General features: G+C 33.6%; 11 protein-coding genes across 11 annotated transcripts; 6 read left to right on the top strand and 5 right to left on the bottom strand.

The window, feature by feature from the left end:
* Positions 1-657: 657 nt before the first annotated feature.
* BX664DRAFT_328392 (uncharacterized protein) lies at positions 658-2768 on the bottom strand. The gene is made up of 5 exons (XM_051544594.1): positions 2649-2768; positions 2154-2417; positions 1941-2051; positions 1219-1834; positions 658-1149 (listed from the first exon to the last, which is right to left on the bottom strand). The coding sequence occupies exons 1-5, from the start codon at positions 2693-2695 to the stop codon at positions 1144-1146; spliced, it is 1044 nt and encodes a 347-aa protein (XP_051401333.1). The 5' UTR covers positions 2696-2768; the 3' UTR covers positions 658-1143.
* Positions 2769-4476: 1708 nt separating this feature from the next.
* On the top strand, positions 4477-5165 carry BX664DRAFT_328384 (ribosomal protein L6, alpha-beta domain-containing protein; the record flags this gene model as incomplete). Its single annotated transcript, XM_051544593.1, has 2 exons — positions 4477-4943; positions 5024-5165. Coding segments are annotated over 2 exons (571 nt in total), but the record flags the coding sequence as incomplete, so codon positions are not given.
* A 1461-nt stretch (positions 5166-6626) lies between these two features.
* BX664DRAFT_242100 (kinase-like domain-containing protein) lies at positions 6627-7612 on the top strand (the record flags this gene model as incomplete). The annotated part of the gene is made up of 2 exons (XM_051540232.1): positions 6627-6911; positions 7007-7612. Coding segments are annotated over 2 exons (891 nt in total), but the record flags the coding sequence as incomplete, so codon positions are not given.
* Positions 7613-8585: 973 nt separating this feature from the next.
* BX664DRAFT_328379 (uncharacterized protein) lies at positions 8586-9328 on the top strand. Its single transcript, XM_051544592.1, has one exon. It carries the CDS (start codon positions 8729-8731, stop codon positions 9050-9052), a length of 324 nt encoding a protein of 107 aa, XP_051401330.1. The 5' UTR covers positions 8586-8728; the 3' UTR covers positions 9053-9328.
* BX664DRAFT_96430 (uncharacterized protein) lies at positions 9264-10035 on the top strand. The gene is made up of 4 exons (XM_051549812.1): positions 9264-9458; positions 9521-9668; positions 9726-9929; positions 10001-10035. Exons 2-4 carry the CDS (start codon positions 9536-9538, stop codon positions 10003-10005), a joined length of 342 nt encoding a protein of 113 aa, XP_051401329.1. The 5' UTR covers positions 9264-9458; positions 9521-9535; the 3' UTR covers positions 10006-10035.
* Positions 10036-10221: 186 nt separating this feature from the next.
* Positions 10222-14127, top strand: BX664DRAFT_328371 (uncharacterized protein). Its single transcript, XM_051544591.1, has 11 exons — positions 10222-10270; positions 10382-10473; positions 10538-10757; positions 10834-10896; positions 10971-11021; positions 11097-11142; positions 11220-11355; positions 11477-11519; positions 11584-13567; positions 13658-13686; positions 13841-14127. Exons 1-11 carry the CDS (start codon positions 10232-10234, stop codon positions 13982-13984), a joined length of 2847 nt encoding a protein of 948 aa, XP_051401328.1. The 5' UTR covers positions 10222-10231; the 3' UTR covers positions 13985-14127.
* A 386-nt stretch (positions 14128-14513) lies between these two features.
* BX664DRAFT_328365 (uncharacterized protein) lies at positions 14514-16099 on the bottom strand. The gene is made up of 3 exons (XM_051544590.1): positions 15459-16099; positions 15185-15340; positions 14514-15114 (listed from the first exon to the last, which is right to left on the bottom strand). The coding sequence occupies exons 1-3, from the start codon at positions 16043-16045 to the stop codon at positions 14910-14912; spliced, it is 948 nt and encodes a 315-aa protein (XP_051401327.1). The 5' UTR covers positions 16046-16099; the 3' UTR covers positions 14514-14909.
* A 224-nt stretch (positions 16100-16323) lies between these two features.
* BX664DRAFT_260010 (putative MFS transporter) lies at positions 16324-18487 on the bottom strand (the record flags this gene model as incomplete). Its single annotated transcript, XM_051540614.1, has 8 exons — positions 16324-16571; positions 16674-17022; positions 17075-17400; positions 17512-17557; positions 17657-17789; positions 17886-17945; positions 18048-18090; positions 18163-18487. The coding sequence occupies 8 exons, from the start codon at positions 18485-18487 to the stop codon at positions 16324-16326; spliced, it is 1530 nt and encodes a 509-aa protein (XP_051401326.1).
* A 1271-nt stretch (positions 18488-19758) lies between these two features.
* On the top strand, positions 19759-21706 carry BX664DRAFT_328356 (peptidyl-prolyl cis-trans isomerase D). Its single transcript, XM_051544589.1, has 7 exons — positions 19759-19865; positions 19967-20021; positions 20081-20132; positions 20237-20307; positions 20416-20797; positions 20908-21035; positions 21148-21706. The coding sequence occupies exons 1-7, from the start codon at positions 19849-19851 to the stop codon at positions 21541-21543; spliced, it is 1101 nt and encodes a 366-aa protein (XP_051401325.1). The 5' UTR covers positions 19759-19848; the 3' UTR covers positions 21544-21706.
* Positions 21707-21737: 31 nt separating this feature from the next.
* On the bottom strand, positions 21738-22761 carry BX664DRAFT_328355 (thioredoxin-like protein). The gene is made up of 4 exons (XM_051544588.1): positions 22687-22761; positions 22552-22610; positions 22411-22449; positions 21738-22345 (listed from the first exon to the last, which is right to left on the bottom strand). Exons 1-4 carry the CDS (start codon positions 22709-22711, stop codon positions 21851-21853), a joined length of 618 nt encoding a protein of 205 aa, XP_051401324.1. The 5' UTR covers positions 22712-22761; the 3' UTR covers positions 21738-21850.
* A 64-nt stretch (positions 22762-22825) lies between these two features.
* On the bottom strand, positions 22826-24747 carry BX664DRAFT_378567 (cytochrome P450; the record flags this gene model as incomplete). Its single annotated transcript, XM_051548833.1, has 3 exons — positions 22826-23886; positions 23956-24204; positions 24334-24747. The coding sequence occupies 3 exons, from the start codon at positions 24745-24747 to the stop codon at positions 22918-22920; spliced, it is 1632 nt and encodes a 543-aa protein (XP_051401323.1). The 3' UTR covers positions 22826-22917.
* Between the last annotated feature and the right edge of the window lie 790 nt (positions 24748-25537).

Genomic DNA, 25537 nt, shown 5'->3' with positions numbered 1-25537 from the left:
AAAAAAAAAAAAAACCTGTCTAATTGCTTTTTTTTTTTCTACTTGTTCCTTACATTAGAAAAAGTTCTATTTCATGAATTGACTCATATTAGAAATCAATAATAATAATTATAATAATAAAGATACCAAGAATGGTAATGATGATGAAGTTGACAGAAATGATGAAAAGAAAGAAAAAAAAAAGCCTAATCATTCTTTGACCCTGATGATCTTTTATCCTTAACACGACATTTTTATGCACTTTTACCGGTAACTTGTCGATCTCATTTGGGGGTTCGCCATTCATTTGCGTTTGGTAGAAAAATATTGACATACACATGGGGTCATCTAGCATATTAAAATATCATACTAATAATAATATTAATAATAATACCGTTGATCAAGAAATTAGCCAACTAAAAAAAGAAAAAAATCATACATATGATATAAATCAGCATCAACCAAATATAGACCATATATTTTTTTTATTTTTTTATTTTTTTTATTTTTTTTTTTTTTACCCTCACAATCACTTGACCATACCAGAAAATCTTGGTCAACCCTATTTTTTTTTTCTTTTTTTCTTTCAATGAACAAAAGGAGATCTTTTATACAACAATATATACAACCTCTGTAGCCGAAAAAAAGGGGAGAACCAGCCATCAACTACACCACTAATCTTTTCCACAAATCTCTTGTTTTATTATTGTCCCATAAAAAAAAAAAATAAACGTTCAGATAAATAATATCTATTCTATTCTGATGATAATGATGATGGTGGAGGAGGTGAATTATCATTCCTGTCGAGTTTCAAAGGACTAGTCGATGATGATGATGCTGATAAGAATTGATGTTTCCAATAACGTAAATAGATGGGAGAAGAGTCCACTTGTTGTATTTGAGCTATATACCTATCCACTAGACTTTCCAGTTTCCTTTTATTGTAGTTGTTGCCAGTATCATTCTTGATCTCCTATATACAGAAAAAGGGAGAAAAATAGTCAGAAAGTGAGTTAGTTGGTAAGGGATAGAATCATATGCCAAAAGACTAATCTCCTTCTTTTCTTTTCCCTCTTTTCCCGTTTGGTAAGTTTCCTTTTTCTCCTATTTTCCTTTCCTTTCCCTTCCTTTTATTTTTTCGGAACAGAAAAAGACAAAAAGCCATCATTTCTGTTGCAAATAAAGTACGTAAACACATTGATCTTCTTCTCCTTTGCCCTTTCCATGTTCTTGTCCTACCATAAAGCATAACCATAATCCATACTTTGAAGAAAATCCCAATTGTTGTTGATAATTCGAGAGATCTAGTGATTGATGTTGTTCATTTTCATTGTCCAAAATTTGTTGAATAAATCTATGTTGCTGGTTCGCCCAATCCGTCCATTGTTTATCATTGTCTCGATATTGAAACCATAAAGTAGCACAGAATCGTTGGTGGCACCATAAAGATTCATGCCCTGGATATCGTAATAACAAAGCTGTCAACCACGCCACGTGTGATTGAATAATCTGTCGTTGATGATGATGATCAGACAACAATGTCGATCCTTGTGGTGATGATTGAATTGAAGAAGATGTTGATAACGATACCATCCATTTGTCCAAAATAAATTCCAAATGACGTATTCCGGTATGATCACTGATATTCTTTTCCATCCACTGACATGTTGAATGGTATTCTTGTTGTAAAATTCCATTGTCGCGTTCGATCATCAATGCCACTAACCATTGTCGATAATTCCAAGCATAATAGTTACGTGGGTGAAGAGTAATGCATCGTTGACAAAGTTGTATTTCTCTTTCCATATCCATATCATTCATGTGTTGTTTGTTATTGAATGTAAATAACCATTGTCTATCATTGTTTGAATTAAAGTAAGGACAGATAAAGTTACATTAGTATTCATATTTCAAGGGGTGGACTATTTCCTTTTTGTTACTTTTATAAATGTATATATTACCTATGATACCATGCTATAGAAGATTTAGTGTGCTTTGCTATAGTAAACATCAATTCAATCAATTTGAGTTCCTCTGGTATAGATACTTGACCACGTACAACCATCTGTTTCCTATATATAATACCATTAAAAAAAAAAAAGGCGAATCAGTCTTCAATCTTATACTACCATTTATTTCACTTCATTCATTAATACACTTATATTATTCCTTACCTTATATTCATTGCAGTATAGTTATCTGGTTTCAATAGTACCATAACCCGTGTCAATTGTTCCAAAGTATCAGTCATGTCTAAAACTTCAAAATGGTGGAGTCGATAGTCATTAAATAGTTCTTGAGTTTCTTTCAAAAGGACCATCCATTGATCAAAAGAGAAGCCAAGTTTGCAACCCACTACCAATAAAGGATAATATTGCTGCGCGTCAGATGGGATTTCAGAAAGATTGGGAGCACAAGGCAAGATGCCTAATTCATCACTTTATAAACATAAGAAAGCGACCAAAGTATCAGTAAGAGGTTGAAGTGAGTGAGTAAAAATATATCTGTTGATGCTTTTTTTTTTATTTTATTTTCACAAAAAAAAAATGAATGATTAAAGTGGGTGAGTAGACGGAAGAAAGAATAAAAAGTAATATATATATATAAAGGTAGAAGGGAGAATAATGAAGTCTATATTTTTACAAATAAAAAAAAAAAGATGTGCTTACATTGGATAATGGGTTAAAGCATGGAGCAATTTATCATAGAGTGACATTTAAAAAAGGTACAAAAAAGGAAGAGAGAGAGAGAAAAAAAGAAGACAAGCGTAAAAAAAAAAAAAAAAAAAATCCAACTACTCTTCACACGCTGGGTTCGAATCATGTGTTATATCTATATATATACATATAAACTTTGTTACATCATTTCAATTGATAATCAAACCAACTTTCATGTAATAATAACAATAAAGATCATCATCATTCATCATCATCATCATGATGGAGTAGCGTAAGGATCACTGGTTTTCCAAAGGTCTTTAACAGAGCTGACATAATTTCCTTCGGGCCAAATTCGGTTGCCATGGGGATCAAATGTGACTCTGGTATGCAAGTATGGATTACCAAAGTATGATCCAGTACCATAACGAGCACGATTCAATAATCGATTTAATACGTTGGGTTCGCGATAGTAATTATAGTACGGCATATAACCAGGGATTGCTGCTGCCACTGCTGCTGCGGGTGAATAGGCTTGTGGGTATGGATAACTCATAGGAGGAGGAGGAGGAGGAGGAGGGTAGGATGCCATTGTTGCTGATGGTACTGCTATTGATGGATTATAATTCGTAGCGTAATTAGGGTCTACTCCATACATAGGATCATTATATAAAGCTTCTGTTCCATACATTGAAACTGGTGAATAACTATTGTAATAGTTATTATGTACTAAAAAAAAAAAAAAAAAAAAAAAGATGAGTATATGGATGATGATATTTTCATTTGAGAGAAGGTGAACTTACTACTTGGATAGTAAGACATTTTGGCTTACTGTTAAAAATGATGTGGCGGTGGTGAAGCAAATAGGAAAAAAAAAAAAAGGAAAAAGAGAAAGAAAGGAAAAGGAGAAAACAACAAAAGAGTCATTCTTTTCTTTTGTGTATTTATTTACTTTCTATGTTCAGGTTTATGTCCCACAGAAAACAAAAAAAAAAGGCATTATAACTAGATAAACACGTGGCATATTGATTCAATGAAAAAAGGAGGTCTTTTTTTGGATGGATGAAATGTATGTCTCAGTGCTAGCTTGAATGATATCATTTAGATGCAGGCCTCCTTCCCATTCTTTGATACTGAAGTCCAATGATAAGTTTTTAATGGTATTTTCCATCAGAAACAATAGCAGTTACATTCAGATTAATAATGATTATGACCAATAATAATTGTTTTATGATGATGATGATGATGATGATGATGATGATGTTCATGATGATTGATGTTGACTCCTTTTAAAAATAGTCAATGAAGATGATGATGATGATGATGATGATGATGATGATGGTGATTCATGTTATAAAAAAAGATCCCCGTGGTCCTTTTGTTTATGTTTGAAACATACAACAGTAAAAAAAAAAAAAAAAAAAAAGTCATTATATAACATTTGATAATGACGATGAGAATGATCACCTGAGTGAAATACTTTTGGAAATTACCAAATCGGTCAGAAGATTTGATTGGCCCACAGATCTGGGTTGTGTGAAAGCGGGGAAAGGCTGCTGGGAGTACCCTTTTTTTTTTTTTCTTCCTTTTTACATACCACATATCAGTGACCATTTCGGTAAAGTAGAAGTAGCTTATATAAAAGATCAACGAAACGAATGAAATACAACGAAGTGGATATACAGATAGATAGATGGATGGATGGATGAATATATAGATGGATGGATGGATGGATGGATGGATGGATGGATGGATGAATGGATGAATGGATGAATTATATATGGATGAATGAGTGCATATATGAATGGATGATATTGACGAATACTCTTTCCTAAATAGGCATGAAGGATATTTATCAAGACGACGAACTCATCATCCCTCAAGGTGTCAAGGTTGCCATCAAGGCTCGCGACATCACTGTCACTGGTCCTCGCGGTACTTTGAACAAGAACTTGCGCCATTTGAACATTGAAATCAAGTTTGCTGGTAAGGACAAGCTCAAATTTGTTGTGTACCATGGTGGTCGTAAGCATGTTGCTTGTATCCGTACTGTTCGTTCTCTCGTCAACAATATGATTATTGGTGTGACCAAGGGTTTCCAATACAAGATGCGATACGTTTATGCGCATTTTCCCATCAACTGTATTATTAACAACGATGGTAAGGACGTCGAAATCCGTAACTTCTTGGGTCAAAAGGTCGTATTCCGTGTCAAGATGCGTGAAGGTGTTACTGTTGCTGCCTCAGCCAACCAAAAGGATGAATTGACTTTGACTGGTAACGATTTGGAAGCTGTCTCTCAATGTGGTAAGGATTATATTAATTAACATCAATATATACAAGGAATTACTAAATCTTTCTCCTTCTTTTGTTTCTATTTTCTATAGCTGCTGATATTCAACAATCTTGTTTGGTCAAGAAGAAGGATATTCGTAAATTCTTGGATGGTATCTATGTCTCTGAACGCAATGTTCTTGAAGCTGATGCTTAAATGGACTCAAAAATAAAACAATATGTATTTTGACTTTATATTTGGTTGGTCTTGCTAATATATGATGGGTAGATGATATGATGGGTTGATGATATAATGGGTAGATGATATGATGGGTTGATGGTATGATGGGTTGATGGTATGATGGGTTGATGGTATGATGGGTTGATGATATGATGGGTTGATGATATGATGATATGATGGGTTGATGATATGATGGGTTGATGATATGATGGGTTGATGATATAATGGGTTGATGATATAATGAGTTGATGATATAATGGGTTGATGATATAATGAGTTGATGATATAATGGGTTAGTGGCTACAATGATTATGATAATGTGGTTGCTGATGATTCTATGAAAGGTTGATGGGTACAAGGATATAAAGGTCGATGATGCTTCTATGATCTTTTTTTTTTTTTTTTTGGATGAATGATGATAAGACAGAAAGTCTACTAATGATGATGATTTTGATAAATTAAGTTTAGTCCCTAAAATGAAATAAAACAAATATTACTTTTATCTTATTTCTCGAATATATGGTAACGACTGACGAAATAAGACTAAATTGAGAAATCAAAAAATTTTATATATGAGTTATTTTTTTTTATGATTGTGATGATCGACTTCTGAGATAGATGAGTCTTTTTTTTTTTTTTTGGTTCTGAGATAAGCAATAAAAGACATCATCGACCACATGAGCCAAAAGTAGGTTCATTTTTATTGGAAGGGCGCCAAAAGAATAAAGTAGGTTGTCATTTGAGAGTGATACAAAAAGTATATTAAGCTTTAGGCAAGCGAATAATGCCATTGGATAAAATTCAAGTATTTCATAAATTCAAGCCACCCAGATTGAGGCATTTTTACACTTTTTTTTTTGTCCGCCGATCTCACCTATTCCATGCCAACTTTTTTTTTTTTCTGTCTCTCTTTTTCTCGCTCTCTTTTTTTTTTTTCTTTCCTTGTTTCTATATATATATATATATTTTAAAAGAAAACAACTTTTTTTCTATTTCTTTCTTTCTTTCTTTCTTTCTTTCTTTCTTTCTTTCTTTCTTTCTTTCTTTCTTTCTTTTTTATTTTTTTATTTTTCTTTTTTTATATCCCTTTATATATACAAACTTGAATGGTTCATTTCTCTTCCAATATACATAGAAACTCTTCAGTAGACGTTTGGTTACCTATAAACCAAGCCAACAAAACGATGATTAACGATCTTGCCAAAGCTGCTGCTACACCAGAACCTTTACCAACAACTATTTCAAGGGAATCAAGTCAAAGTTTATCTTCTGCCTCAAGTAGATCTTCTACTCTAGAATGTCAAAAACATGAACTTACTGTACCAACTCAACAACAACAACAACAACCTATTTTATTAAAACCAAATCATTTGAATGAATTGAATAACAAACCTCCTTCTTTTTGTCCTTCTTCTACCAATGTGTCTCCTGCATCTTCTGTTATTTCAACAGCAACAACAAATCGTCGTGTCCATCGTGCTGATACTGCTAATCTCAAGGAATATGGTGAATGTTATCGACGTCTTGGTGAAGGTTCTACTGCTGTTGTCATGATCACTCGCAAATTGGAAGGAAAAGGCGAAAAACTCTATGCTATCAAACAATTCCGAAAACGACAACGATCTGAATCAGAAAAGGATTACATGAAAAAATTGACAAGTGAATTTTGTATCTCATCCACCTTTTCTCATCCCAATGTGGTGGAAACTATTGATTTGGTCTTGGATGATCGAAAACGTTATAGTACTGTGATGGAATACGTAAGTTATTATCATTATCATTATCATTATTATTATTATTATTATTATTAGTATTTTGAAATTTATTCATATTCTATTTTTGAAATCAATAATAGTGCCCAGGTGGTGATTTATTTGGATGTATCATGGCGGAATGTATGACGGAACGTGAAAAAGCCTGCTGTTTCAAGCAAATGATTCAAGGCTTGGCATATCTTCATTCTGTTGGTGTGGCTCACCGGGATATCAAACCAGAAAATTTACTATTGACCGCTGATGGAACTGTGAAAATCACCGATTTTGGTGTTAGTGATGTCTTCCGATTTGCATGGGAATCAAAAGGTCACAAAAGCCGTGGATTGATGGGATCTGAACCTTATATTGCTCCTGAAGCTTTTGAAAACAAAGAATATTGGGGTGCTGTTGCTGATGTTTGGTCTTCTGGAATTGTTCTTTATTGTCTATGGATGCAAGGATTAATATGGCACCGAGCAAAGAAATCTGATCATGCTTATGCTTGTTATTTACGCCAATACTCAACTCAGCAATTTGAATTATTATCCAAATTACCTACTGGTCCTCGTCGTTTACTCTATGCTATTCTGGATCCAAATCCTTCAACTCGTATTTCATGTCAAGATATTTTGAATGATCCTTGGGTACAATCAATCGATGTTTGTGTTCATGGTATTGGTGCCAACAATCAACCTCATCATCATATTCCATCTTCTTGTAAAGGAAGATAAATGTATATTTTTAGTATAGATACACATTATATACCCTACCCTTACCAAACACGCAGAATTCATTCCTTTTATCCTTTCTTATTTTTTTAGTCCTCTTTTTTTTTTTTTTTTTATCACTACGACACTGTATATTTTCATTCTCCATCCAATCATATATATTATTATTTCCATATGTTCTTCCTCTTGGCTTATGCATCCTTTTATTACAATCATCAATAAACAAAATATCAACAAATATTAATAACAATCTTCTATTTCTTTAAAAAAATGATTGGCATTTATGAATAATACGATTCTCACGCCTTTATATGTTCTTTTTTTTTTTATTTTTTTTTTTGTCATTTTCTGATATGTAACCCATTCACGGACATATGCGCCGCTCCCAATCCAACCCCCTCTCTTCTATTTTTGTATACAGTAATCCGCCGACAACGAGCACTGAATCAATTCATTTATTTTTTTTTTCCATCATCAACGTATCATCTCATTAATGCCTAAGTCCCAACTATCATAATATGTGATGTTTCCCTTTTTCTCCAAATAAACCATATTTATTATTAGTGAATCAATCACCTGATCAATTACCTGAATCGAATCCTCCTTGTCAAATTTAAACAAGGAGGATTCAGAAAATCTACCAATCAAACGGTTATGTTGGCACTGGATTTGAAATCAAGCTATATGACGTGGAATTGTAATAGGGAGGGACTTTTATTTTTTTTTTTTGTTTTGTTGTTTTTCCTTCTTTTTTCTTTCTTTTTCTTTTTTCTAACTCGCATCCAATCTCTTGATTTTTTTTTTTTAATTATATCAATCTTTGATTATCTTTCTTTCAACAACAAACAATAATAACAACAAAATGTCTTCTTCTCTTGATATGGCCCTTGACGAAGTGATTTCTGCCAACAAACGTAGAAACAGAACTGCTGGTGGTGTGAACAAGCGCAGCAACAGAAACCAATCGGTATGTCTTTTCTCTTGATCAACCCACGTTTTATATTTTATACACCCTTTTACACATACATACATACATACATACATACACATATGCACATACACATACAAACAGAAGCTTCATTGTATATGAAGTGAATGTCCATTGGAAGAACTCTCTCTGGAAAGGCAACAGGAAAAAAAGGATGGAGCTTTTTTTGGTTATTTTTTATTTTACAACCTTTTGATGATGGAAAAAAAAAACACACACAAATACGATGTATCTGGTATTGCGCTATCAATTGTGGAGGTATTGATGGTTTATCTCTTTTTATGAAGATTCAATGGATTGCCAATCTTGACTATCTGGATATTGAATTATTATTTGGTGGTATATATTATTATTTTGTGTGTTTATTATTAGTATTATTATTATTATTATGGTTGTTGTTTGACTTGATCTTGGGATTTTTTTTTTGTTGATACATATATATTATATCGATTTTTGGCTCTTTCCTTTGGTATTTGGTGGATAATGGTTCTCTCTCTCTCTCTTCCTTCCTTGTTGTACTTATCTTGGGATTTACCTTATGTTTCTTCGAATTATCTCTTGCTCCCTTTTCCCTTCATCTTCCCTATTCTCTCATTATTTATATTTATTCATGGAAACTGATATATCAACTCTTCTTTTTTTTTTTTTTATTCCCTTCCTTCTTTTTTTTACGTCTTCATCTTATTATCATTTCAATCCGATTTTTTACAGCAACAAGGCCGTCGTTCTACTCCTGGTGGACCTATTCGTAGATCTCAAGCTCCTGTATCTCGTGGACCTAGAAACAGTTTAGTTGTTAGCAATCTTCATCACAAGGTGACTGAAAAGGATCTTTATGTAAGTAAAATCAATTATATATAAAAATATTATTTTGATGAACTAAAAATATGATATATTAGGAATTGTTTGGACAAATGGGTAAGGTCAAACGAGCATTCCTTCACTTGGCTCCTTCTGGAAAATCCTCTGGTGTGGCCGATATTGTGTTTGTACAAGCTAATGATGCTGAACGTGCAAGAAATACCTATAATAATATTGAATTAGATGGTAAATGAAAGTTTTTAAAATAAAAAAAAAATAAGAATTCTAATTATTTATTATTAGGTCGTCCTATGAGGATCTCTTTTGCCAATTTACCTAGTGCTGTAGCTAGTTCATTACCTATCAACCGTAGACTTCAAAATACTGGTCGTGGTGGTCGTCGTCCTAATCAACGTGCTGGTGGAAGTGGTCGTCCTAAACGTGATACTCGTCCCAAGGCTTCTCAAGCTGATTTGGATGCTGATATGGACTCTTATATGGCTGTTGGTAAGTCAGATTATTTGAAAAAAAAATATAATAATAGTTTTGAGACTAATTTATTTATTTATTTCTTTTAGAATAAAAACAAATACAATAGTTAGTTTCAAAGTTAGTTGAAGTCTTTTTTTTTTTTTTTTTTTATTACCCATTTTTCTTTTCACACAATCTCTCTTTTAGCAATCGTATATCGGCCATTGAAAATGTGTTTCCAAAAATAAACTTTTCCAACTTAAATATATTGTGATCTTCGTTTTTCTATTTATTTCTTTTTTTTTTTTTTTTAATTATTATTTCGACATTTAGTTATTATGACTGTCTCTGTATTGCGTTTCTCGGATTCCTTTTGGGTAAAGATATCCTTTTATACATACATAAAGATAATCCTTTTATGACATACAAAAAGTAAAACCTTACAAATAAACAATAGAACTAATCTATATTGTTTCACTTTAATATAGGATGAGGAAGATCGAGGCATAGATATACTTACCGACAAATTGACTAATTCCGAACAAACTTGCAAAGACCTGAAGAAGATTTATGAAATAAGGTAATATCATAATATATTATTATTATTATTATTATTATTATTAATATCAATATTAATCTCTTAGAGCACAAATTGAAAAGGATTATGGAGAAAGACTTTTAGAATTATCACAACATACTCTTGGCGAAATTGAACTAGGTACTTTGGCAAAATCTATGCAACGAATTCCTTTTGCCTTTGAAACTACAGCTCGGGCTCATATTGATATGGCTGAACAATTAAATACTACTTTGGAAGCTCCTTTAACCTCTTTTTTGAAAGAACAATGTGAATTGATTAATGCTGTAAGATTATTTTCTTTTTTTTTTTTTTTTAATTGGAATAATAATTCACTAGAATTATTGAACTTTTTATGAATAGAGAACACATCAGATGGAAAACTCAAAGCATCTCAAGGATATGCATCAAGCTCACGTGGATAAAGTGAGTAATTCAGGGGAAAATAAGAAACCAGACAATTTATTGACTCTTTTTTTTTTTTTTCTCCTTTGAAATAGGCAAAACAGGCATATGATGAATTACACCAATTACTCAAACAAAAACAAGAGGTAAATTTATACACCTTTTTTTTTCACTCTAAATGATAAACTCATTATGCTATACTTTCTTTTTGATGAAATTAGAATGGAGAAGATATAGAAACAGTCCAAAATTCCTTGGCATTAGCTGGTATGAAAAAGATGCTTTTATTGATCTGACCAAATAGAACTTAAAAAAGGAACTTTTCTTTTGTACGACCATAATAGATCAGGAATGGCAACATTCAGTGGAAATTTTACAAGAAGTGACGGACAAGTTTACGTTTGATTGGAAAATCACTTGTGACTTATACCAAGACTTAGAGGAAAGAAGGATTAACTTTGTCAGAAGTAATCTCTGGGCGTAAGTAAATGAATATCATCGAAAAAATAGTGATCTGCTGTTGTCTGTCTATTTTTTTATTTTTTTTTTTTTTTATTTTTTGGTTCTTTTTTTAACTTATTTTTATCATTATTTTATATAGTTTTGCCAATATGATGTCCAGCGTCTATATTGTAGATGACAGAGTAAGTTTTCTAACATAAATTATTCATGAAGTAACTCATATATTCTTTATTATTATTTCATTAGGGATGTGAAAGTATTCGAACTGGTTTGGAAACAACGGATGTGCGAAAAGATATTAACGACTTCATTCTTAAGTATGGTACAAGTGTCAAAATACCAACGAATCAATCTCAACTCGACGAAGATCATTCCTATTCTTCTCCTTCATCCACTGGAAACCAACAGTCTCTTCCTGCGGATTCAATGTCATTCGCCTTTCAAGAAGTAGAAAACATGTTATCAGATTCTGGAAGCGTGAAACGACATTCTCTCGATCATCAATCTATTCACAGTGCATCTTCATCACACCAACAACGAAACTCTTTCTCTTCCAACTCCACTGGATCTCCTCATCAAACACGTGCCAAAAATGAACATTCCACTATTACTCCAAGAGATTCATTCGACAGTAATCATCATCAACGTCAGCCTTCCGTCACCACCATAGAACCTCAAGTAAACACATCGCCAACAAAAAAACCTGTCATTTTGTCTTCTTCTCCAGCATCGTCTTCATCTCAACAACCCGATTCCAGTACCACTACCGCTACTGCTACCTCTACTTCTACTGTCAATAACATCAAACCGGAAAGTTTCAGTGGAATGACAAATTCGCCTTCAGGATCGTCTAACTCGAACAATACGTCAACTATCTTATCAAATATAAACGATGACGACTCTGACGATGATGATATTCCCAGACAACCTTTACGCATGCCAAAACCTAGGGAAGAAAAGTGGACCATTTCAGCAAGACGTACTGGACCATCAACTACATCAACTACTCGACCCAACCAACGTATTAACAACAGCAGTAACAATAGCAACAATAGCAACAATAACAACAATAACACAGGTGTCAAAATGAAGTCTGGTTACCTTGATCCATCTATTCATCCACCTCCTCTTCAGCAACAGCAACAGCAGCAATACTATAAACCATCATCGCAATCTAGCCTTTATCCCCCTGAAAATTACGCGGTAGCAGCAAATAACAACACAAGTTCATCGTTCTACAATCATGCATCAAACAACAACAGTCGATCATCTTTTTACCAACAGGCATCCACATCCTCCACAAACTCACTTACAATTGATGTTGCTCCTAGTATCACTTCTGGACAGGGAACTGTATTTCAAGCTCAAAATACGACATCGAGTCATACGCCATCAACAGACAATAATAATATGTCAACATATCAACCTAATGCGAATACTGCTATCACCTATCAGCCACCATCAGCATCTGGACCAACCATTGCATCCACTTATCAACCATCACATATATCTTCTACGTATCAAATATCATCAACGGCCACTTCTACTTATCAACAACCTTCAACAACTACAGTAGCTTACAAACCGGCAACAACAGTAACAGCGCCTGGATACTTACCCGTCAAAAACACAAATCATCCAGCAACAGCAACATCATCAGCAATTACGACTCAGCAACAATCGCAATTTACACTTGATTCTTATGGACAACCACCACCAGCTAACACAAAGATTGGAATCCGACCTCCTGTATGGCAAGATGATCGAAAGGGTGAATTGGAAGGCACAACAGCATCAGAATATATGCAAGGGGAGGCATCACCAACTTCACCATTACGCCCAGGTCTACAACGATTCAAGAGTGTGAATGGACCTCGTGCACCTCCTCCTAAAGACAATTACATTGCACCTTCCGAGCTGAAGAACACACGAGGATTCGGTGAAGAGACGGTCTCGATTTTGAAGGAAGGCAATATCAACAATCATTCTGACAACAAGGATGACGAGGACAACAAGAACGAAAAGGACGAAAACGATGACAAGAACAAAGCAGATGAAACTACAAAGATACCTGTGGACACAACAACAACAACAACAGAGGCATCAGCATCACAGCAACAAGAAGAACCAAAAAGTGGATTTTCATTCAACAATATCTTTTTCAAGAAGGATAAACCAGCAACAAGCGATGGATCCAAATTGCCTGATGGTACAGTTTATAAACATAAAGGTAAGCAAAATGGATTAAACTAGAATAACGTAGTAGTATTGAAGTAAATTTGAATCTGATCTCTTTTTTTTTTTTTTTTGAACTTGATAGCTCGGGCCATGTGGAGTTACGAAGCCAAGGTACAATAACGGATATTAGGGAGTATATATATATATATATATGTGTGTGTGTGTGTGTTTGTGTGTTACGATCAGTTTTGCTTGACGATGATCTCTAATTTTATTTTATTTTTGTTTTTTTTTTTTTTTTTTTTTTTGGGGGGGGGGTGTATAGATTGATTCAGAATTATCCTTCCAAGCCAATGACACCCTTGCAGTGATTCGAAAACAACCTGACGGATGGTGGGAAGCTGAAATTCTAGATGATAAACGACGACAACGTGGTCTTGTGCCTGGCAATTACATGTCTCTCAATTAGAATAGAACAATCCTCACGTAATATATCATGATAAACTTGTCCTTCCATTCCTTTGTCTGTATTATAGTATTATTTATAAGTTTTTCTTGATTTTAGTTTGTAGTCTTTTGCCCCATACTCGTTAGTGTTCATACCTATTTTACTACCTTTTTTTTTTTTTTTTTTTTTTGGTGATATCGTTTTATTGACGACAAGAATAATAAAGAAAAATAGTTTATATATAATCTTACAAGGACGAAAAGAAAAGAAGATCTGACATGATGGATTTGATAGAATATTTTGATAAAATAGATAGCATTTTATTATTAAAAAATGAATAGATATATATAGGTGAGTAATGAATGAATCAATAACTAGTAAAAAAAAAAAAAAAAAAAAAAAAAAAAGGTAATATCGCGAAGGGAACATAGCCAAGGGATCAATAATAAAAATAAAAACTAATCTATATAATAGGACAACCAAAAGGAACGTAAGAAATTTTTCCCAGGGTTCAATGGCGGTAAGACGCGGTCATCCTAGTTCTGTTGGAAGGCATTTCTTGAAAAGGGATATCTATATAAAAAAGAAGAAGAAACGTATGTTATAGTTTGTAATGAGTAATTTATTTTGAATGATGGTGTCGATTGAAAAGAACGACTTACATGTATCAGTAGACCGACCAGCAGCACGAGAATATTGTAGAGGTGATACTGATGGAGGTGAGGATCTAGTATGGGTGGAAGTACCGTTGACAGAGAATGGGAAAAATAAAATCGATGTGGCGTAGTTGTTGATAATGGTAGTGATGTTATATAGAGGGGTATAAAAATGAGATATACAATTGTTGATGATAAACAGCAACGACGAAAAATGCCATTCAATTCCTCCATTTTCTTTTTTTTTCTTTTTTTTTTCTTTTTTTCTAAACACAACGTGTCGATTTTCGTTACCTCGCTTCATGATGTGCAGATCGATATCCTTCTTCTTTTAATGATGATGATGATGATTGTTGTGTTGACCGTCGTGTATCTTTTCGATCTAATCCAATATCCCAATCCAATTTCAATCTACGTCCTTCTACACTGAACCCTTGGTAATTGTCTAATGCTTCTTGGGCTTCATGACGTTCTTCAAATTCAACAAAGGCAAATCTACAATTCATATCAATAAGCACTTTCTAAATTTCCTTTTTCTCTTTTTTTTTTTTTTTTTTTTTGTTACCCTTTATTTTTGGTTGTCAAAGTATCAATAGGTATGGTGATCTTAGCTAATTTTCCATATCTTTCAAACATCCTAGCAACATCTTGTTCACGGAAGGCGTAAGGCAAGTTCCCCACAAATAATACGGATGAATTTTGGCGTTCTTCTTCTGTCCCTCTTCATAGCATAATTTTGATTCGCATAAATAATAATAATAATAATAATATATATATGATGTTTAGTATGCTTGTATGAATACCACTATCCATTCTAAATTGTATTTATGAGTATTTACCTATCAATCACACGTCTTGTAGGTCGCGATCTTGAATCATACTGACGACGATCTTCATAATAATGTGCAGATTGGCGATGATAGTGATAAGAAGGGCGTGAATAGGAATCATAGGAGGATCGATACGGATCATCACGATATCTGCTGTCATATCTAGAATGGTCATAGCGAGATTCATATCGGTCTTGAGGAGGAAGGTGATGACGATGATATCTACTGCGTCTGTCATTATTCTCGTTATTGCTGTATCGGTCTTCACTACGAAAGTCGCGTCGAGGAGGATAATGATGGTGTTCATGAGTAGTCGAATAATGTCGATCTTGTTGGGCATATCGATTCATCCGGTGGCTGTCTCTACGTTCATAACGATCATCATGATGGTTGGAGTATCGTTGAGAAGGTGATCGAGACCGATTGTCTCTTCGATCGCGAGGATGACGATGAGATGAATAAGTACCGTTAGTTGTTTCTAAAGGTGCTGGTGATACCCTATCTGTAGCAACGTTATCATTACTGACTGATGGTGTCTTTGATGACAAAGTAGTTGAAGTTGTTGTTAAAGGTGGTGAGGATTCTTTTGTTGTCATATTAACTCCAATTGCAGAACAAAGAAAAATATGAAAAGAAAAAAGAAAAAAAAAAAAAAAAAAAAAAAAAAAAAAAAAAAAGAGGGAATACCAATGAGCCACCTTAAAAATAGAGTGATCACTTTGGCTCTCCGTCATTAGTTCTCAGTATAGAAAAGACAAATCAAAAAAAAGTAAGATTAGCTTTATTATCATTATTATTTTCTTTATACATCAAAGTGAAAAATTTTAAATCATCATAAGAGTCTAAATGGAATAAGAATGTATAATATATATAGTTACAAAGTATAACGAAATTGTGGATGGGAATCATATAAAATATCAATATCCTGCAAACTAGACAAATCCTTGATAGTATTTATACCATACTCGCGATCACGTTTCTTGTTTTCACGCTGTAAAAGAAATCGTAATAACCCAGCTGTTAAGCCTGTTAAAATCATAAAGGCAAGACAAACGGCATGACCTCGGATAAATCTTGGACTATCTTCAGTTCGGTAGATCTGTGTACCTAAAATGGCAAATGCTACAGATTGAAAAAAAAAAAAAAAAAAAAAAAGATATAGTTCAATCATCTTCCCTATGAAATAGATACTTTTTTTTTTTCTTTATTGTTATTATTATTTACCTTGAGCAATCATAGAAACCATAGCAATGGCGACACCACGTTTTGTATGACCAAGTTGATTGTTGGATAACCATGATAATGTCAAAGGAATGATAGGATAAATACCACATGCCACAAGGATAGCTCCCGTATATCGAAGTCCCAGATTTTCACTAGCCAATAAAAAGATATATCCAAGGGCACCTATACTAGCCATTGTCATGATATGATAACCACGTTGTACAATACGATCAGAGTTCCAAGAAACTAAGAATACCAAGCAGCATGCAACAGCATAAGGTGGAATTGATAATAATTGAGCATTTAATGATGTAAATCCTAAATCACGAATAATCGTTGGTAGAAACACCTATGACTGATTATTTTAGTATATGATCATCATTTATCTTCACATCACTTACTGCATAACTTCCCAGAGCAACATTCAAACCAACATAGATGATTACAGTTAACCAATTCTTATAATCCATTAATGCTGCAAAAAGTTGTTTCTTGTCGAAAGGTCGATTATCCGTATTGCCACTGATAGTCGCACGTTTGATCGCTAATTCTTGTTCTTCAGATGTAAGCCAACGTCGATTCACTGATGTAGGTAGGTCCGGGATCATCATCACAGATAATAATCCAAGAGCAATGGTAGGTACAGCTTCTACAATGAAAATCCAACGCCAGCCTGCAATACCGTGCGCACCGTTAAGAGTAGCTAGAACACCATATGCAATTGCCCCTTAAAAAAAAGAAAAGATATACATGTGGAAAAAAAAAAAAAAGTAAACATATATTGAATGGACGTATGATCAAAAAAAGTTCCTCTTTTTTCTTTTATTATTATTATTACCTGAAAACGCTCCCGCCAACGTACTTGAACCAAAATAGATTGCCACCTATGGAGAAATGATTCGTTTTTTTTTTTTTTTTTTTTTTTTTTTTTAGTTTTAGATTATCATCATTTATTTTAGTGTAATCATCAACCTATGACTTACACGTAATGCCAATTCATCTTTTTGATACCATAAGGATAAGAAAAAAGGTAACGAGGGACCAACACCACATTCAAATATACCAAGGAAAAATCGACAAGCAATCAAACCGGCTGCATTATGAGTAAAAGCTTGGCTAGACATATATTAAAAAAAGTAAGGTTAGAGGATGGTATCACAAAACAAACAAAATCTCCTTGACTATTTTCTTTTTCTGTCTTTTCTACTGTACCAAAAAGAACATATTCCCCACATCACCATTGTAAAGGAGATCCAAAATGAAGGTCGTAATCTAAGTATCATCGAAATGAGTCATGTGTGAAGGGCGTTTTTTCTTTTTTTTTTTGACCATTCCATTTCAGTATAACCTTTTTTTTTTTTTTTTTTTTTTTACCTTTTCACCAGCAAGTTGGAAGGAATATGGAAAATGACATATCCTAAAAAAAAATAATCATTCAATTCACTTTCTCAAAATATATATATATACATGAATCTTTTTTTTTTCTTACCAGCAAAAAAGATCGTCAAAGCTGTGTAGTAATCATTGCCTTCCATATGTAGATCCTGTTCCAGTCCACCTAATCGTGCATTTCCAATATTGTTTCTATCTAAACTTAACATCAAGTAAAGAAGAGATAACCAAGGAATCATCCGAATATCTTGTTTGCGTAACAACTTCTTTTCCAATCCTCTTTCCTCTTCTGTCATCATCATTGTAGTGTAAGCGGTAATATCATCGTCGTCTGGTTTGGTAGATGCTACTATAGACGTTTCTGATACAATTGGTGATGATGATGATGGTCCATTTTTGATTTCATCTGTTGGTGTCTCCATTTTGATCAAGAAAGAAAAAAAGAAAAGAAAAAAAAAAGAAAGAAAGAAAGAAAGAAAAAAAGAAAGAATAAAAGAAAAAAAGAAAGAAAATTGCATTTTTTTTTTTTAGGTTCATAAAATAGATAAAGACGCCGCCTGAACCTTTTGTCTTTCTGTGCAGATCATTGATACAAATCCGTTCTATTGGTCAACCATGATGCTTTCATGTTGTAAGAGCTTATTGTTACAAAAAAAAAAAATTCCGGTGAGAAATCCATCAAATATAGAAAATAAAATCTCTTTTCAGACTACACCAAACATTATTCCAGTCTTTCATTTTGATAGCGTGTCTGTGTCTAATATACAACCGATAAAAGAGAAATCTATAAGTCAAAGGTCCAACGATCATCATTTATCAACTAATTCAATTCACATCATCCTTATAGTCGTCAACGATCAATCGAGTCAAGTCACACTATCATCCTTGTCAAAAAAGTACAAATCACTTTATTCATATCAATCTACCCTATTAAAAAAGGACCAACTACACTAAAAAGGTAAAGTACGCGCCATAAAGAGCTTCAGTCATGTATCATATTTTGTTCTCTCCTTTTCATACGCTTACCTTGGTCAAGCAATTCATCTTTTTTTTTTTTCAAACGAAATCTAATTCAATTCAATCCAGTTTGCAAAGATGTTTATTACCAAGTCCTATTTGTAAACATCGTCTTTCTACCAGTTGTCACCATGTTTGTTACTGTTATTGCACTCGTTTTTTTGACAGGGAGTATCATCCTGTGTCGCATACCAGATTTGTATATATCAAAAAGTTCATTGTTAGCAGTATCGTTTTTATTGTTAAAAGAAAAGAAAGAAATAAGAGGGCAACGATCAAATTTAAGCCTTTACAGCTAACATTTTCCAACTCCTCTACTTAATCGTATCCCAATTTTAGCCCTGAAAATCTTAGTATCTCGAAAATTTTTACTTTTGTCTGTGAAAACTGGTTTTGGTCCAGATTTGATGACTATCATTTATTACTTTTATCATCCATCATACCATAATCACAGTATCATTCTACTATCGCTTATCATATCACCCTATCATCAATACTTTCCCAAATATTTTTTTGAAAAAAAAAGATCATAACTACAACTGAGAGGATTGTTTGAGAAAGGTTGAACGGACGTATATGAAGCTGCAGTCCAAGAAAGTTTCTAGAAGATTTCCAGGAGCGCTGGGTCGGTTGAGGTTGTTTTTTTTTTTTTTTTTTCTCCCAAAAAACTGTAAACCCCGTTTTCCAGCATTTTCTTTGTTCTTTTTTTTTCTTTCTTTCTTTCTTTCTTCTCTCTGTCAAGATAACAATAACGAAACCCGTCGCCATGCCTAACCCTCGTGTGTAAGGAACTTTTTATTTCTCAATGTCTTTTTTTGTCATAAAAAAGAGATTCTTAACGTTCTAACGTGGCTTTCTTTTTTTTTTTCTTGCTATTATTTTAGTTACTTTGATATTACTATTGGTGGTCAACCTGAAGGACGTATTGTCTTTGAATTGGTAAGCTTGAGATCTTGTTTTATTCTATTAATACTCATTGATATCTATTCTATTACTAGTTCACCGATGTTGTTCCTAAGACAGCTGAAAACTTCCGCGCTTTATGTACAGGTAAATAAAATATGATTGAGTATATGGTGACAAAGAAAAGCGCGTAATACTCACTTGTTTGACTCACACCCTTCTGACTTTTTGTGTTGTTGTATGATATTTAGGTGAAAAAGGTGTTGGTCAATCTGGCAAACCTCTTTCCTATAAAGGTAGCTCCTTCCATCGAGTGATCAAGGTAAATTGATGATTATATATGCATATTACGTTTTTATCAATGGAAGGGTTATTTAGAAAATATTAATCTTTCCTTTTTTTTTTTTTTTTTTTACGATTTATATTATAGGGATTCATGTGTCAAGGTGGTGACTTTACCAATGGCAACGGTACCGGTGGTGAAAGTATCTATGGTGAAAAGTTCGCTGATGAAAATTTTGATTTGAAGCACGATCAACCCTTTTTATTGTCTATGGCTAATGCAGGTCCTGGTACTAATGGTTCACAATTCTTTATCACAACCGTCAACACTCCACATTTGGATGGCAAGCATGTTGTATTTGGGAAGGTATTGAAGGGTAAAGGTCTTGTTCGTTTGATTGAAAATCAACCTACTTCCAATGACAAACCTTTGGCTGATGTTATTGTGGCTGATTGTGGTGAACTCGCTGAAGGTGCTGATGATGGTGTTCCTATTCCTGCTGATGGTGATGTCTATGAAGATTTCCCAGGTAATGACTTTTCTGAATATGCCAAATATCTTTATTTTAGAAAAGATGATCAAAAAAAATATTGATTGCTCACTCTTCTTTTTTTTTTTTTTTTTTTTTTTTTTTTTTAGAGGATCAAAAAGGAGAAGCTGAATTCGAACCTATGGAACTTGTGGAAATTGCTGGCAAACTCAAGAACATTGGCAATGAATACTTCAAAAAAGGAGAATATGCTTCAGCTGGAAAGAAATATGATAAGGTAAAATACACATATATATATTATTATCATTCAATTAGTTGGGTTAAAAAAAATTGATAGGAAGGAATTTTTTTTTTCTCTTAACTAATTTCATCCTTTTTTTTTTTTTCAGGCTATCCGATATTTGAACGAAAAACCTGTGTTTGATGAAGAAGATCCCAAGGATTTACCAGTCAAGTTTGCTGCTATCAAGATCCCATGTTATTTGAATAGAGCCATGTGTGCACTCAAACAACAACAAGGAAAGGCTGCCATTGATGCTACTACTATTGTATTAGAATACGACCAAAAGTTATTGAAACCTACTGACATCACCAAGGCTTACTTCCGTCGTGGACTTGCACGTGCTCTGATCAAGGATGAAGAAGGTGCAGTAACTGATTTGGAAGCAGCAGCTTCTCGAGATCCTGAAGATGCGGCTATCAAGCGTGAATTACAATCCGTGAAACAAAAAATGCTGGCGAAGAAACAAAAGGAAAAGAAGGCCTTCTCCAAGATGTTTGGTTAGATTTAGCTTTTGGACAATAGATAAATAGTATGACATTACTTTTATTCATAGTAGTTTAGCCCCCTCTCATTTATCTATTGATTTGTAGTTTCATTCACACAGATACATACGTACACACACGGATATTTATTTATATATTTATATATCGTATTTTTACATAAATGAAAAATAAATAAAAAATAAATAAATAAATAAAAATTACTTGATTGTTTGATACTTTTTTTTTTATTGACAATGATAAATTGAGATAAAGAAGACTAATGTTTTATATAAACACTAAATACTAAAATAAAATGGATCAATGAGTTCACAGCTTGGAAGTAAAATAATCTTGCCATTGAGAGAGAGACCATCCAGAAGATACAGCATCATCACGAAGACCATCCCAAGCAACAGTAGGACTGACATGAATAGCGTTTTGACGAGCAAATCGAATATGCCATTTTAGATCAGCCGATACACTATTCCCCTTATTGGTTGCCGAAGCAGGATCTGTCGTACCATTGGCCAGTGCATGGATGATCTTTTCCTGGTCCAAACCTGGTGTTGTGGAGACAATCAAGTGAGAAATCTGTTCAACAAGTTGTCGTCTCGTTTTCGCTTCCACCGCTTCGTCAAAATAATCGCGTTGATGTTCAAATAGATAATCCGAAAACGTCAAAAAATCATCAGGGCTCAGTCGTTCCACCACCAATGCTGCCTCATGGACTAATGTAGAGCTGGCATGCCAAGGTTGAACTTGATGGCGAAAGACGAATTGGACCTTGTTGGGATGTTCTTTTTCTAACCAAGGAAGAACTTGCTGTAAAAGTAATCAGTATTTTAAAAACCACGCGTTATGTTTTCCTTCTTCTTGTTTTTACTTACAGTACGAAGAGATTTGTATATCTTTGCAGAGAATGGGCACTATAAAAGTGACAAAAAGGAATATACATAAAGAAAAGGTAATGAGAAATATGAGAATAACACGTTGAAACACATTACAATATTTCTCTAATCCTGTTTTACCACGTAATCTAAATAAACTTCAAGCGTATGAGGGGCACTGGCAGCACCAAGACGATGACCTGTAAAAAAAATATATCAAAGTTTGTATATAATAAATAGTGATGTTTCTTAAATCAATATCATATATTTACTTACCAATATATAGAGGAGATAAAGCCATGATTATAAATAAAGAATATAGAAAGGAAAAAGAAAAAAAAAAAGAAAAAAAAAAAAAGAAGAGGAAAAAGAAGGAAAAAAAAAAAAAAAAAGTGAAAAGAAAAATATGCTAACACTGGGGTTCAAAAAAGATAAGGTTTTCATATCGTCATTTTATTCACATTTGAGCACAACCATATCAAAATTATCTAAACTATAAACTAAACTCTAATCAATTCGTTTTTTAAAATGTACCCAGACGCCATTCTTCGGTTTGGTGGTTAGAATAATCTTTGTTTCTATACGATTACCAGGTTTCAAGGAGCATGTGAATTGATTGACAGTAAGAGCGATCATAGTACGTAATTCAAGTATAGCCAAGTTCTTTCCCAAACAAGCATGTTGGCCCAAGGTAAATGTGATATCTGGGAATCGGTGTTGTGATTCAGGTCCAAAACTAGCTTGATCGTCATTATCATTATCTGCTAAATTATCAAAGTCGCCATAGTTGGAAGTAAAGGAGCTGTTTGAACCACTATGAGGAGGTAACCAACGATCAATGTTGAAAGTATCAGGATCAGGGAAAATAGCTGAATTCATTTGAAGTCCACGTACATTGCACCATATTTCTGCACCACCAGGTACTACTACACCATCGACCAAAGTATCACGATTTACATGTACAGGAATAAATACCACAGCAGGATACTTGCGAAGAGTTTCACGATACATGGCCGTCACCAAAGGTAATTGTGCAAGCTTCTCAGCAGTAATGGATTCAATCGCCACAGGAGGAGGACCAAGCACCTGTCGTACTTCTTTAAATAAACGTTGTTGAAGTTCTGGATGTCTCGCCAATTCAGAAAAACAAAATGATAATGTATGTGACGTCGTGTCATAACCCGCAAATGTTAAGGATAACAAATCAGTCACCAAAGCTTCACGATCATGATCATATTTGCCACTATCCAGAGCAGCCGCTGCAACACAATGATAAGTTGATGTGGTTGAAATTCCTTGTATTTCTTGTCGTTGATTGTGTTCTTCTTCTGCCAAATTCAAGGAATCACGAATAAAATCTTTAAGTCGTTCACGAGCTGGTCCATATGCACGTTGAGCCCAGTTAGTTTTGTTCAATCCAAAAGGAAGCCATGCTTCAAGGGATTGGAAGCCTAAACCAAGTTTCAAATGTTCGTGCTAAAAAATAAAGATAATATAAATGAATCTCTAAAAAAAAAAAAAAAAAAAAAAGATGAATATTGTTACCTTTAGGTTGGAGCGCCCACCAACCATATCAAACTTCAAATCTCGTCGACCATATAAATAATAGTTAATGACACCCATAGTAAGATCAGTAAAAACATTATCGAGTTCTAAAGCAGTTCCTTGTGAAGCATGCTGGTCAAAAAGATTCAAAACATCAGTCACTTGTTCGGCCACATAAGGTAACAATTTAGGAACGAGTTGTCGAGGTTGAAAAGGAGGTAAAAGAACATGTCGTCGCCAAGCCCAATCCTTTTTATATTTTTATATATGGAAAAAAAAAAAGAATTCAATATCCGCCCCTATATGTTTCACTCATGCTTTTTTTTTTTTTTTTTTTTTTTTTTTTTTTTTTTTTTTTTTTTTTTTTTTTTTTTTTACCTGACCCACTGTGTTATTAATACTTGGCCCGCCAAACACTAAACTATGAAGTCGACAAATCATCTCACCACGTTGTACACAAGGCCCCAACTTTTTATTTCTTGCTTGACCATCAATCAATACATCTTTGATTCCTTTCAAAGTATTCACCAAGACAAGAGGTTTACCCATGATTGAGAAACAAACACTAATAGGACTTTGATGTTGATCTTGTCCAGATTCAATTAAGAATTGAGATACATCATCATCACCATCACTAGGAGGAGGGACAATACCAAACCAAGTGATCCAGAAATTATTAATTTTAGGTGTCGGAGCATTGGAAAGAATAGATGTATACCGTCGATATGCATAATTTACCACAAATAAAGCTGTTATTGTACCTAATGCTTTTGTAATTGTAGTAGAGTCCATCATCAAACAACAACAAATGAATCAAACAATGTATAGTAAGATGGTTTAATTATGAGAAAAAGTAATCTATCTTATTCCGTTGATCACCTTTTTATTCTGACAGAACTTTATTGTTGTATCGTTAATTATGCTACCCCTGATTCCTATTGACGATTTCGGCCAATCACAGACCCTGAACACAAACTAACAATGAAAAAGGTTACTACTATCTTTTGACACCCATTTTACTTTTTTTTTTTTTTTATTCAATCAAATGATTTTTTTTTATAATGACGGTAGTACTAACGATAAAAAAAGAGAAGTCCAATCCATCGTCAACGAACATCAGGTCTATATTATAAAAGATGCTCGTTTCCTGTAGTCAATCATATAATTTTTGATCCATCCCTCGACAACAAAAGATGATGGAAAATTCGCTTGTGTGATAATAGCTTTATAGAAGTACAAGAGTAACCAATAATCATCGATGGTGATTGATGTTGTTAATTCCACTGACAACAAATAATAAAAACAACAATGTATTAAGATGGCAATGAGATAAACAAATATGATTTTATTAATGATGAATGTAAATAGATGATACGCTATATATATATATAACGTACATACTACTAAAACTAATACTGGAAACTGATAAAACATGGGCCATGATAAGAGTCGAATCAAAGAGGGATCAACCAAAATCAAGAGCAGATCATAAAAGAATTCCTGTTGTACGAATACACTTTATTCAATAATAAATGACGGAATTCAAAGAATAAGATGACGCAAAAATAGGAAATAAAATATC

This window comes from Halteromyces radiatus (genome assembly GCF_025201355.1).
Source record: "Halteromyces radiatus strain CBS 162.75 chromosome Unknown BX664scaffold_3, whole genome shotgun sequence".
Classification (NCBI taxonomy): Eukaryota; Fungi; Mucoromycota; class Mucoromycetes; order Mucorales; family Cunninghamellaceae; genus Halteromyces; species Halteromyces radiatus.
This window is presented reverse-complemented; position numbering and strand designations above follow the sequence as displayed.

Coding starts and splice junctions, on each gene's coding strand:
- BX664DRAFT_328392 (XM_051544594.1), bottom strand. CDS start 2,695: ATGTCACTCTATGATAAATTGCTCCATGCTTTAACCCATTATCCAAT. Junction 2,052..2,153: donor TATACTGCAATGAATATAAG/GTAAGGAATAAT, acceptor TATTATATATAG/GAAACAGATGGTTGTACGTG. Junction 1,835..1,940: donor TCTATAGCATGGTATCATAG/GTAATATATACA, acceptor AAACAATGATAG/ACAATGGTTATTTACATTCA.
- BX664DRAFT_328379 (XM_051544592.1), top strand. CDS start 8,729: ATGTCCATTGGAAGAACTCTCTCTGGAAAGGCAACAGGAAAAAAAGGA.
- BX664DRAFT_96430 (XM_051549812.1), top strand. CDS start 9,536: ATGGGTAAGGTCAAACGAGCATTCCTTCACTTGGCTCCTTCTGGAAAA. Junction 9,669..9,725: donor TAATAATATTGAATTAGATG/GTAAATGAAAGT, acceptor ATTTATTATTAG/GTCGTCCTATGAGGATCTCT.
- BX664DRAFT_328371 (XM_051544591.1), top strand. CDS start 10,232: ATGACTGTCTCTGTATTGCGTTTCTCGGATTCCTTTTGG. Junction 10,474..10,537: donor AAGAAGATTTATGAAATAAG/GTAATATCATAA, acceptor TTAATCTCTTAG/AGCACAAATTGAAAAGGATT. Junction 13,687..13,840: donor TGTGGAGTTACGAAGCCAAG/GTACAATAACGG, acceptor GGGGGTGTATAG/ATTGATTCAGAATTATCCTT.
- BX664DRAFT_328365 (XM_051544590.1), bottom strand. CDS start 16,045: ATGACAACAAAAGAATCCTCACCACCTTTAACAACAACTTCAACTACT. Junction 15,341..15,458: donor ACAAGACGTGTGATTGATAG/GTAAATACTCAT, acceptor TATGCTATGAAG/AGGGACAGAAGAAGAACGCC. Junction 15,115..15,184: donor TTGACAACCAAAAATAAAGG/GTAACAAAAAAA, acceptor TATGAATTGTAG/ATTTGCCTTTGTTGAATTTG.
- BX664DRAFT_328356 (XM_051544589.1), top strand. Junction 20,022..20,080: donor GACGTATTGTCTTTGAATTG/GTAAGCTTGAGA, acceptor TTCTATTACTAG/TTCACCGATGTTGTTCCTAA. Junction 21,036..21,147: donor CTGGAAAGAAATATGATAAG/GTAAAATACACA, acceptor TTTTTTTTTCAG/GCTATCCGATATTTGAACGA.
- BX664DRAFT_328355 (XM_051544588.1), bottom strand. CDS start 22,711: ATGGCTTTATCTCCTCTATATATTG. Junction 22,450..22,551: donor AAGTTTATTTAGATTACGTG/GTAAAACAGGAT, acceptor TCACTTTTATAG/TGCCCATTCTCTGCAAAGAT. Junction 22,346..22,410: donor TATACAAATCTCTTCGTACT/GTAAGTAAAAAC, acceptor TTACTTTTACAG/CAAGTTCTTCCTTGGTTAGA.